This window comes from Lactuca serriola, chromosome 3 (assembly GCF_051521515.1).
Source record: "Lactuca serriola cultivar US96UC23 chromosome 3, Lser_US96UC23_V15, whole genome shotgun sequence".
NCBI classification, from domain to species: Eukaryota; Viridiplantae; Streptophyta; class Magnoliopsida; order Asterales; family Asteraceae; genus Lactuca; species Lactuca serriola.
Genome location: NC_136410.1, coordinates 9,383,169 through 9,396,108, shown reverse-complemented (window position 1 = coordinate 9,396,108; position 12,940 = coordinate 9,383,169). Strand labels below are relative to the sequence as shown.

Here is a 12,940-nt window from a genome sequence, read left to right as displayed (position 1 = left end):
ACTCCCCTTATAGACCAGCTTCGTGAATGAGGTGTATTAGCGGTTTGACTGACTTTTCTTATACATATAATATATATTAAACTATAAATTATATATATTATAAGGTGTATTTAAAAACATTTTAAAATAAAAATGTTTTAATCCTTTAATAAATTAAACTTTTAATTTAATTAAATTTAAAACGTTTTATGGATTTATTAATTATCTTTTAATTAATCACTTAATTAAATTAATAATAAAATCCATAAGGATGTATTTTAAACCTTTTAAAATACTAGGGATTAAAAGAAAAAGAATCCCTTTTAAAATTCGAAATTAAAACACAATTTTAATCTAAATTTCAAAAATCTCCATTTAATAATTATCTATTAATTAAACATTTTAATTAATTTCCAATTAAGGATTATCCATAATTGGTCAATATAATTTAACCTAATCATTTCCCCTATTTTCGAAAATGATGGGTAAGGATATATCCAGTTTTATAATCATCCTATTTAACCAGATAAGCTGATAATTACCAAAAATAAGATAACCCTATCAATAACCCTAAATTTTCAAAAAAATGTATAATCTTGGGGAAAAAGGCAAGGATTTCAATCCTTATCATAGTTTCGAAAATCCCTAGGGTTAGGAAACCCTAAATTTTATAAATTAGAAGGCCAAAGGAAATGGTTAAACCCTTATTCAAAATTTCGAAAACTAGGGTTAACAAACCCTAATTTGATAAAAAAAAACGCTAAGCCCAAGGGTTTAATTGTCATAAATCCTGATTGTCAAGTTCAAGCAATTGCATCATATTAAATAGAAAATAATCATACGATCTGATACCACTAATCGGTTTTGAGCATAACAAACAATCCCTATGTGTGTATACAACCCTAATTTGTAGGATTTAGGCTTTCTCTAATTGAACATACAAATATTAAACATAAAAGAATAAACCTTAGGAACTACCTGCTATTCTCGAAATTCATATTAAGAGATAGTAGACATACCTTTGATTGCTATGTAGTAATAACAATGTAGATCCAAGAGTTCTTGTAACTTGAGAGCAAGTGTCACACCTTTAATGGCTCACAAACACACTTAGTAAGAGGATGAGAGGAGATAAGCGAGGAGGCTTGAGAATTTCGGATTTCTCTAGAGGAATAGAATGGCCGAAATCACAAGGTGTAGAGGTCTATTTATAGTGCAGATAGGATGCCATGGATAACCCTAATTTGAATATAATATTATTAATTCAAATTTGCTAATTATCCACCTCCTTAGTTATCCATATAGGATAATCTAGAAACCCTAATTATCATAGGAATTCCGTTCATACCCTTCCATAGGAAGATTCTAGACAATTTTTCTCAACTATTGAACAATTTCACTTTTAGTCCCTGCACTTTTAATTAATTCCTTTAATCCCCAAATTAATTTCAAATTAATTTCTGATCAAATATTAATTAAATAGTATGATTTCTAATTAATATATTATTTCCATAATACATTAATAAATTATTTATATCAATTTATTAATCAATTAATAAATTCATCCTCAATCTCCAAAAGTCATCCTGTGTAGTTGCTAGTATGAAGGCAACTTAAAAGGAGTGTGCTACTATCAATTCTAGTACATACCAATTATAGTTATCGGCTTAGACACCTAATCCAACATTTCCATCATCGACAAGAAGACGAAGAATTTGCATAGCAAGGTTGTGAGCTTCGTGAAGGTGCAATGGCACCACTACAAGGGTTCATATTGGACATAGGAGCCCGAGGAGTAGATGAGGGAACATTACCCAGAGTTGTTTGTTGCAACAGACTTCGAGGACGAAATCTGATTCAAGTGGGGGAGAATTGTAACATTCGGATTCTTGGAGTTATTTAATTTTATTTTATTTTGGATTTTGGCAGTGGCCACGTCATGGTGAAGGCATCCCACAACGTCGATGCTGTAAGTTTCGTGGATCATTTAATGATCCCCACGGCGTGGCATCTATTGGCCACGACGTGGCGAACCTATGGCTTGATAACCCTAATTTTCGGGTATTGAAAGGAAAGTAAGGAGGCTAGAGTTGTCCATCTTCAGCCTCCATCACTCTTAAGCCCCATAAACCTAACCCTAACCCACCTTGAAGATTTTGAACTCATTTTTAAGCCTTTTTGGTGATTTTGAAGGAAATAAAAGAAGATTGAGTGCAAGAAACAAGCAAACAACACTCTCCAATCTCTGGAATCATATTGATGGATTATTTATAAGAATCTTTAATCTATATTTTCATCTTTTCTCTATGGATCTAGAGTTATCTTGCATGATTGAACTCTTTGATGCATTTTGAGTGAAGCAAAGTGATAAAGTCTACAACTTTATGACTCTTAGGAGTCTCAAGGACACTATACTTTGTAGATCTGAGAAATGGTTGTGGTTTGGGATCCTTGCATGAGTTTACGTCCCTTTTATACTCTTTTGACCTAAATTTGATGGAGGACATGCATGAGGCATGCATGTCCATAAAGCTTCCGTATTCAGGGATCAATAGGACCCTAGATGCCTTTTGGAAAGTTTGGGCAAAATGCTTTACGAATTAAGTACCATGGAAATAATTCTGCCTTCGGACGATTTCCCACGACATGGCAGTAGGGTTCCACAACGTGGCAGTGAGGTTTTTCATGATTGTTTTGAGACTGTCTCTGCCACGACGTGGTGCTTTGGTGCAACAACGTGGCTATATATTTTGGTATGTATTTGGGTTCATTCGAGACCGGGTTCTGATCAGGTTGAACCCATCAGGCATGACATGTTCGAAGGATGGCCACGACGTAGACGTCGTCTGAGGTTGACTTTGAATTTGACCGTTGACTTTAACTTTTGACTTGCATTGACTTTTGGTCAAATCCATAGTTTTGGAATGAAAGATAAGGGTGTACTTTGTACAGATGTATAGGTGGTTTATAGCATCTACATTCGCGATAGTGGGAGCAGTAGTGATTTATCATCGTTTATTATGTGAGTCTTTTCGATATACTCGAAGGTTGAAGGCACTAATGCTAGCCCACTAGATTATGTTTATAGGATGATAATTGTCTTTGTGACACTTGTTGATATGCATGTATGTGCTTGTTGTCTTTGTGACTCTTGCTGATATGATTGTATGCTTAGTTGTAGATGGTGAAATAGACCCAATACCAGTTGAAAGATACTGAAGGGGTGAAATAGACCCAATTTATTTTTGAGCTTTTATGTATGTTGGATGTGTGGTATTTTGGGGGTGAAATAGACGCAATATCGGTTGAAAGATACCAAATGGGGTGAAATAGACCCAGTTTAGCTTCGAGCTATTATGTATGTTTGATGTGTGATATTTTGTGGAAACTCACTAAGCTTTGTGATTACTATTTTATGTTTATAGTTTCAGGTACTTCTTGTTTGAAAGAGAAAGACTCGACATGATCACACCGCATCCACCAACATTCTGCATTTTATGACATTATTTGTACTCTGATAACTATTTTATACTTTATCACATTTTGATATATTTTGGAATGAATGAATGATGTTTTTGTTAGTTTTAAATTAATTTTTTTACATAGTAATTTTTAGGACATTACAGTTCTATTAAATGACTTTTGGCAAAAGAATTTTTTGACTTATGATTTTTTAAACAAAGTTTCTAATAAAGTGTTTAAATCGGCTTTTGTAGTTGGAAAAGTCAATAAATTAAAAAGGTTCTCTAGCTTTTATATGTAAAATGACCAAAAAAATGACTTATTTGTTTATGATTTTCCAAAAAGCCATGTTTTTGTAACTTCTTGAGACTTTTATTTCACCCTTGCCAAAAAAATCATTTCAAAAAGCTAAACAACTTTTAAGTTATTATTTTTTTTGAAAAAATCAATAAGTTAATAAATCAATTTAAGAAGTAATCCTAAACGCCCACTTAGTTTTTTATGATTTTTTTAATTTATTGATTTTTTATAAACGAGCAAGTTAATAAATCATTTTGAAAAAAACTTCCAAACACCCTAACATATTTGATAAAGACTTTGTCCTCTTAAATTGAAGGCCCGACGTATTAATCCGGATGTTGTTGATTTTTACTAACTTGATGATGCTAATTTTTAACCGAACATTCAAAAAACAAAGTAAACAAACTTAATAAATATTTTTCATAATTAACTTTTATTTTAATTATTTTGAAATAAAAAATAATAACATTTGCTTTAGATTTTCACAATTTAAAGAAAATAAAAAATTTCATTATATTGCAATCAAAATTTACATTTCATTATTTTAATATTTTCCTACCATTTATTACTTTAATATTTTATTTACTATTAATTTTTTAATTATTTATGAGAAAGTGTCACACCTCAAAACCGACGGCGGAAACGTTCCGGGGCGGAGGACGTCATGCGTAGTATCACAACCATTGTACATAGTAAGCATAGGAAACACAACCATTACATTACATATGAATATTTACATTTTTTTGAAAGTGGAGAAATACATAGTTTATATATACATCAATATAACAAAAGTATAGACGAGACTTCTATATGCACCGTCTTCTCCAAAAGTAAACGAGATACCTGTCTAACGTGAACCTGAGAATACAAACAGTTTTAAAAATATCAGCATAAAGTTGGTGAGTTCATAAGCGGTTGGTTTCTGGTGAAAGAAATGTTCCTTTTATTTTATGAATTGTTGTTTTCCCAAGAAAATCTCATACTTTCTTATAAAAGAAGTTTGGTTATCCATTTGTTAAACAGTCTGTTTATGAAAAGTTAAGTTATCCCAGGAAAAACTTATATTTTCCTTAAAAGTTAATGGTTGGTTATTGATATGGAATGAAATGCACAAGTATCTACCATACTTGTTTAGTTAGGTGAAGTTTCCTTGAAAGCTAGGTTAATCTTGATAAAGTACATTAGTTTTAACACATATATAAAACTAATAAGTAGGTAGTGAACTAATTCCTAAGGGTATTACTGATACCCTCTAGTAATCAAAACAATTATTACTTTGAGGTTAGTTCACTAGGTTCATTATTACTGAAAGTAAATCTCAATTATCTAAGTTTGCGAGTTTAATAACCATACAATAAACTAGATATGGCTCGTAACAAGGCCAATATCATTTTATGACTTTGTCACCCGTAGACCTGTCGGTCCCACTATAGCTAACAGCAAGGTGCGTGGTAGTCATTCCCGTATAGATCTATACACAAAAGTCACGTTCTCCCTCTAGGAGATTCTAATTATAGGGTTAGTCCTACACTCTCGAATTCGGGGAAGTGTTACCAAGGACAGTCTTCAATCTTAAGAATAACGAATTTACAAGTAATAATATGGAAAATCCTGTTTTATGATTGGCATGAATCCTTTGTAAAATATGAAATATAACATTTTATGATAAACTTTTCAAGTTTCCTTGTTTTAGATTTGTAAACTAACTCTACAAGTTAATTTCTTAATCGGTTGGTAAAACGGTTTTCAGTGTTAGAAGCATGCTAAACATGTAAGTATTTCATAAAAAATAATAGGTTTTGAGTACAAGTTCCCTTGTACTTTTGCTTGTATTCCCCCCCTGAAAACATGAAAAACTCGGAAAAAAGGTAGGGGTATGAACTCACCTGACGTGGGTGTGCCGGGTAGGATGCTAGGTGTCAATTTAGGACTTGAACACACGCGAGGATCCTATGTAACATGAAGTGATACAAAATTGTATCTAATTAGCTATCTAATCACTAATTAAGCAAGTAAATACACTCTAATGCGTGGAAACACTTTATTTCAAGTGTTAGGAATGATACAGGTTGCATCTAAGGAGTGTATGGCCTCGTTAAGGAGTTTACTCTTCAAGTGTAAGCCCTTAAGGGTGTTTACGGCCCAAAGACCACTTCCCCATGAGTTTACGGCCACAAACTCATGGTAGTGGTGTTCTTGGTTGCTTAAAGATCTTATATCACTTAGGGAAGTAAGCTAGACTCCATTTTAAGGCATATGAAGTGACTAGGGCTCCAAATGGACATTTGGGGGAGTTCACGGCTGTAAACATATGAGTTTACGTCTGTAAACTCATATTTGACCCTTCATTTCATGCTTTGGTGGTTCTAGGTTAAGCATACAAGTTTCTAGTCATTTATACAAGCCATAGGGGGAAGTTAGAGCACCATATGACCCCTTTAGGTAGTTTACGGCCAAAGGACCAATTCCTTGGGGGGTTTACGGCCGTAAACTCTATAAGGACTTGGTTTCTTTGATGTTTAAGGTCCCTACTTCGATGGTGGTTGATTCTATGTTGAGTTCTAGGCATAAGGAAGGAAGAAATGGCAACTTTGCACCCTTAAAGGGAGTTCACGGCCCATGAACATTCATAGGCCGTAAACTCTCATTCATCCTTGATTCATGGTGTTTTCTGAGTCCAAAACATGTTAATCCTAGTGTACAATGAGTTAGGATAGGAATACTTACAATCTAGGAGCTTGAAATGGATGATTCTTGATCAAATCCGAGTTGTAGAAAGAGAGTAGAGAGAGGGACTTCTAAGAGTTGGAAAAGGGTGAAATGGAGGACCACTCATCCCTTATATAGGGTGAGTTTACTGCCCAAGTGTATTTACCGCCCGGAGTTTACTGCCGTAAACCCCATGTTTACGGCCGTAAACTCCATCTTATGGAGTTTATGGCATGGTTTTTGATGTTATGACTTTAGTGGCGGTTTTCTAACACTTGATCCTTAAGTGTAGTCGGCTCGGAATACTAATACAGACTTTTAATTTGGGCTAAAAGATGGCGGAAATGAACTTGATTTTTAAATGAAGAGATAGCCTGCTGAAATTATATATACGAAATATTCGGGTTGACACAGAAAGTAACATTTAACATACTTCATATGTAGTGACGGGTCCATTCTTTTTTTGTTTCCTAAAATTTTATATGGAATTTTATCTATGAAATAGAAACTGTCAATATTTTATATTTTACTTAGCACTTCTTTTTTATATATGTTGTTAACGTCTCTCATTTCTGTGATACATTTTATATTTTACTTAGCACTTCTTTTTTATATATGTTGTTACCGTCTCTCATTTCTGTTATCACTTATAACGAGTCATATATTTTTTTGAAATAAAAAAATCAAACTTTGTCAATTAAGACATTACTCTTTATTAAGAAATAAAAAGCTTTTTTTTTCGTTCACAAAATAAATTATAATACTTTACTCATCACGTAGTTGACGTAAGTCTATAATTAATACTAACATAACTAATATATTTATTGGTAACATAAAATTCAAAATTACGAAAAATTACAATAAATTATGTCAATATGTCACAACACTTGCTAGTTAGCATTTATACAAGAATATTTCCATAAATGAAAACCAAATTATGAAAAAATAAAAAAATATTAAGAGGCCCCACCTTGATCTTCTAACGTACGCTTAAAATCCCCAAAATTTGAACGCTTTATATGCTCCCCCTCTCTCTAAAATTGCACATTCTCATTTTCCCGCTACTCCGTCGTGATCTGAATCTCTCTCAAATCCAAACTCTCTTCTCTCTCCATAGGCCGCCCCTAAATCTCCGCTAAAGCCCTAGCAAAGGTTTGTTATTTTTTTCAAACCTCTTTCAATGGCGATTTACTCTACAGATACCCTCGTATCTGTTTCCGCAAACTTTTTCTCTTTCTTTGTCATTTTGCCATTAATTTGACGGTTACAAAGCTTAGGTTAGCTACTCTCTCTCTCAGTCACTCTTTATATATAGATGTGTATATCATTGATTGACAACGGGTGGATCTTTTGAGCAGTGAAATAGTCTCGAAGTAAGTTTCAGTTTGTGTGAAACTTAATTTTGATTTGCTTTTTTGATCACTCGATTGCAATGTAGATTAGTTAAAGGTTGTCGGTGCTGCTTGCGGTAGGGCTACTTAATGTAGGGTATGGATTTGGTAGTTTTCGTGAGAGATTCAGAAATTAATTGCTTCAACTGATTTAGAGATCAAGTTTCAAGATTTTCCCCTTTGGTCATCGATGAATATGAGAAAAATGCATGCTTTATTGATGTCGGAATAGCTTTAATCTTTTTTCGCTGTTGGATTTCGATAAATGTTGACCTATATGCATCTATATGGTTCTTTAATTTTGTTATCTGGTGACTCGTCTTTTTATGGTGGACTTAGGTTATCATTGATTTTTTTAATCGATTATAGGTAATCGTTTCTCAATCAATCGGATAGATATATGTGATGGCTGGAGGAAAGGAGGAACTGCATACATTTGATTTTTCAAAAGAGGTCGGATTCACTTCGTGTTCATCAATTTCTGATAGTAGCTGTGATGCTAACACACCACGATCTCACTGCAGTCGTTTGTAAGCTTCTTAAGTTTCATTTATTGTGTATTAATGTTATATTGATGTCATTAATTACTGATAAACTTTGTGCTTATAGAAGCGGTGGTCAAACTAAACGTTCATCACAAGCAGGCTGGACAGATGAAGAGGTTTGTTGGTCTTCTCGCTTGTATTCAAAACACATTCTTTCTTTCTTTCTTTAATTAAGTTTCCATATGAAACTGTAGATCATTCACTACTAGAAGATTTATGTTGGAAAAGCTTCTTAAATTCTATCAAATTTTCTTTCTGTGTTTTGCATTATAGGACACTATGTTGACTGAAGTAGTGAAGAAGTATAATGGGAGAAACTGGAAGAAAATAGGTGTGCTTTTTGCAGTCATTCTGTCACTTTGCTTCATATATTACATTCTAAATTTCTGTTGTTTTTTTTTTCATTGTCTTGTGAAGCCGAATCTATTCCAGGAAGATCAGACGTTCAGTGCTTGCATCGTTGGCAAAAAGTTCTTAACCCTGATCTTGTTAAAGGACCTTGGACCAAAGAGGTAAATTTGGGCTTACATTATTTACTCCACTATGTTGTGTTATGAAATAGTTCATTAGTTACTTATTTAGTTTACTTTTCAAATTTGTATTCAGGAGGATGATCGTATTAAGGAGTTGGTTGGAAAACATGGCTGTAAGAAATGGTCACTAATTGCAAAACATTTAGCTGGTCGAATTGGCAAGCAGTGTCGTGAGAGGTAGTGATTAAGATTTAAGACACTCTTTTTTTATAAAGTTTTCAACTTTTCATGTGATTTTTTTTTTAAATAAATTTGAAATACATTGTATTGTTTTTCAGATGGCACAACCATTTAGATCCAGCAATAAAGAAAGATGCATGGACAGAAGAAGAAGAATCATCTCTCGCATACTACCACCACATATACGGGAACAAATGGGCAGAAATTGCAAGATTTCTTCCAGGAAGGTAACAATAAAAATAAAAATAAAAATCACTCCTTTCTTAATTTTGTTCTTTTTCGTGTGTTTTATCATTTTGGGGAATTACAGGACTGATAATGCGATTAAAAACCACTGGAATAGCTCGAAGAGGAGATTGGATCTAAACATCCCTCCTGTTTTTCCTACTAGAACAGCATCCCCTGAGCTTAGAAAGAGAAATGTTCCGAATACATGTTCAACAAATCTGGCTCTTGGAAACCCTAAATCTGTTATTACGGATGATGATAATTTGGGGTTTTCTAGATATACAAAAATCCGTAAGGTTGAACCATCTGATAGTTCTCTTACAACGTCAGAAACGCCTAAGAGGTCAAAATCAGATAGTGTTAAAGATTTGAAATTTGGGAATTCGCCCGATAATTCATTTCTAAGTCTTTCAACTTTTGGATTCAGCGAAGGGAAATCTCAAAAATTAGTTTGTGGAACACCTTCTTATGGGTCCTTGTGTTACCAGCCACCACAGCTGAAGAACTTAGCGATTTCTTTAGAAAACAACCATTTTTCTTGCTCGACTCCTCCTGATCTTGCATTAAGCATCTCTGTTAGTAGTCCAGAATCTATTTTGAGGAATTCGGCAATGAGTTATAAGAACACTCCTTCAATTATAAGGAAGAGAACTCCAAGAAAATCCGTTAGTGCAACATCTAGTTATGATTTCAGCAAAAATGTGGAGACTATTGAATCGGGAAACACAAATCGGGGTTCGGAATCTTGGCTTCATCGATCTCAACCATCGTTAGGAAGGCGTCTGGATTATATGTTTGATTCGGAATGGGACCCAACCATGGTTAGATGTCGCACCCCCGGTTCGGTTACTCCATCATCAAAACCCAACGTCATGCTCACTCCTTGATTTAGTTTAATTAGTGAGTTCCTCTTTATGATTTTCTTCTTCATTTTGAATCTTTTTTTTTTTCTGTGTTTTAATGATTCATTACTCAAATTGTTTCCTTTTCTTTTTGTGTGGACGCAGACATAATAATGGTTTCAAGACAATTGTGATATATAATATAGGAGGATATATCTTTTTGATGGTGGTGCAATGGAAGTTTCAGGTGAGAAAACTGCTCGTTTTGCCTGATTTCTATATCACAACTTAAGAATGGCACCATACTTCTTATGTGAATACTTTTTTTTTTATGACTAGAAGATAGTTTTGTTTTGGACTATATGATATCAATAAGGGAGTTGGTTTTGTTGAAGATAATGTTTTTTAGGAAATGGTCGATTTAATGCGAGGTACAACTTCTGATGCGTGAAATACATGTCATAAGTAACATGATTGTGTGTAAAACTGATAATGAATGTTGTTCATTGTTATGGGAGAATGAGAGTTTGTTTTGGACGTATAGATAGATGACTACTATGATATGGAAGTATGGAACTTTTATACATCAAGTATTGCTTATTTTAGAGTAAATTATAACTTTAGTCCCTGTGTTTTATATCTATTTGTAGTTTTAGTCTAATTTTTTGGTTTTTTACATGGCTCATCCCTGTGGTTTTCAAATTTGACATGCATGGTCTTTGTGGCTATAACCCTCTAAGATGCCCCGTAAAGCTCGAATGAAATGACGACGTTGCAATAGGTCGGAGGTAGGCTTCCGACCTATTGCCACTACTTTTTTGAAAGTGATTCTAGCTTGTGTGCTTTGTTACATGCAAACCAAGATAGTAAGATACTCTAATTTCTTATTAATTGATTCCTCACTCATTATGTATGTGTGTGATGTTACGCAAACCATACACCCCTTACTTGGATTTGGAAGCTCACCTCCTCCGACCTATTGCCACCACTTTTTCAAAGTGATTCTAGCTTGTGTGCTTTGTTACATGGAAACCAAGATAACAACATACTCTGATCTCTTATTAGTTGATTCCTCACCCATTAAGAAATTTTAAGGTTTTTGAATTGATCATCAAATTTACGCAACTATGGTTATAAAAGTTTACTTGACTTTAGTCATGCTACCATGTATCATTATATGGTTTTACAAAATAACCAAAAGATTATCAGAGTTTACTAACTTTGATGTTACAATATAATATCATAACCCTAACACACTTTAAAACAAAATATGTAAGACAAAAATCTCAATCTCGTGAGATACATTGGTTTAGACCCAACAAGATAAATTTGAACATAGTTAGAAAGCTTCATAAAACTTAAACTAATGATATAACATTCATTATCATAAGCTTACGAGTTACCTTGTATCATATGATGAGTTCATACATCCTAACATGTTAACTACAAACTCCTTACTTATCACGTAAGAGTTAATCCCATTGTGGTTGCATATCTAGACAACTACTTCGCGATGAGAAGTGTCATCTTAATATATTCTTATTCACCCCTTACGAGAACATGTCTTGGCCTTTTGAAAACAATGAATGCATTCACACATAAAACATAAAACCCAATCAATATGTAAAAAAAAACACAATTTCTTGTGGGCACAAACATCTTTGATAATTCAGTCTTGTGGTCCTTCATTATCCGCATATGACCTTTTTTTTTACAAGGTGCTCATTTTGAGAGTGTATATGTTCGTGTTATGATCCGCTAGTCTTTATATAGAAGAATCTTATAACTGGCTCTCCTAAAATCTTAAGACGTTCCTTGATTTTTGCTTGACCCAACTTTTTAAGAAAGACTTCAACATCTATTCTTGTTTGATCATGTGTCCTTTGACTTAGTCTATACCCTTTTAGATAAAGTCTTCATCCTTTCATTAAGAAAGACAAGAAATACAACGATAGTCTGAAGATTTTGGCTAGTTCAACATCTTGGGCTACTTAAGATATTAGTGTAAGTTCAACATGTTAATAACAATAAGTGAAAGTAAAAATTATACTCATGACACTAAACCATGCAAGATTTGAAAGCCATAAGATCTAACGATGTCAAAAATAAAAAAATTAGACTAAAAATGCAATTTATTATTTTTTTTAAAGGGTTTAGGTCATTTTTGATCACTTAACTTTTGGTTTTGTGCTCATTTGGTCACTTAACTATTTTGAAGTTTTAAAAAGTCATAAACTTTTGGCTTTGTGCTCATTTAGTCACTTAACTTTTGGTTTGATCACTTAACTTTTAGAATTGTGCTCATTTAGTTACCTAACTTTTAAAATTATGCTCATTTAGTCACTTTAGTCACTAAACTTTTAAAATTTTTTAAAAGTTTAGTGACTAAATGAGCATAATTTTAAAAGTTAGGTGACTAAATGTGACGAAAACAAAAGTTAAGTGAGTAAATGAGTCAGATCCACTAGCTCATTGTTACTTTCAAACTGATGCCAAGAAACAAAAGATTCAGATCCACTAGCTCCTCTTACACTACTCCTCTTATACTTCAAGTCTTCTTCTTGCAAATCACATTCCAAGCTTGAAAATCACACAAGAATGGAGCACACACACGAATTAGGGTTTCTGGACTCACAAGGGGCTGTAAGGGAAGGCTAAGGAGGCAAATGATCCTTTAAATAAGGTGCAAAACCCCGAAAATTAAGGTTTCATCCTTCAACTCCAACTCGTTGAGTCGTGTCCTCCGACTCGTCGAGTTGGTCACTTACACA

The 12,940-nt window shown here is 33.5% G+C and overlaps 1 protein-coding gene across 3 annotated transcripts; it reads left to right on the top strand.

The window, feature by feature from the left end:
- Nucleotides 1-7,475: 7,475 nt before the first annotated feature.
- LOC145091420 (transcription factor MYB3R-5-like) lies at nt 7,476-10,781 on the top strand. 3 transcript variants are annotated; one of them, XM_079029134.1, is made up of 9 exons: nt 7,476-7,602; nt 8,211-8,371; nt 8,451-8,502; nt 8,660-8,717; nt 8,804-8,898; nt 8,993-9,096; nt 9,198-9,326; nt 9,410-10,227; nt 10,335-10,781. In XM_079029134.1, the coding sequence occupies exons 2-8, from the start codon at nt 8,247-8,249 to the stop codon at nt 10,212-10,214; spliced, it is 1,368 nt and encodes a 455-aa protein (XP_078885260.1). In that variant the 5' UTR covers nt 7,476-7,602; nt 8,211-8,246; the 3' UTR covers nt 10,215-10,227; nt 10,335-10,781. The 3 variants fall into 3 exon arrangements, with proteins under 3 accessions (XP_078885260.1, XP_078885259.1, XP_078885261.1); XM_079029133.1 differs by having other exon boundaries at nt 7,494-7,727; XM_079029135.1 differs by having other exon boundaries at nt 7,494-7,823.
- The last annotated feature ends 2,159 nt before the right edge of the window (nt 10,782-12,940 follow it).

What these genes read in the sequence shown, in the direction of transcription:
- LOC145091420 (XM_079029134.1), top strand. Translation starts at nt 8,247, where the DNA reads ATGGCTGGAGGAAAGGAGGAACTGCATACATTTGATTTTTCAAAAGAG. An exon ending in AAGGACCTTGGACCAAAGAG is followed by an intron (nt 8,899 to 8,992) that starts GTAAATTTGGGC and finishes ATTTGTATTCAG; the next exon opens with GAGGATGATCGTATTAAGGA. An exon ending in GCAAGATTTCTTCCAGGAAG is followed by an intron (nt 9,327 to 9,409) that starts GTAACAATAAAA and finishes GGGGAATTACAG; the next exon opens with GACTGATAATGCGATTAAAA.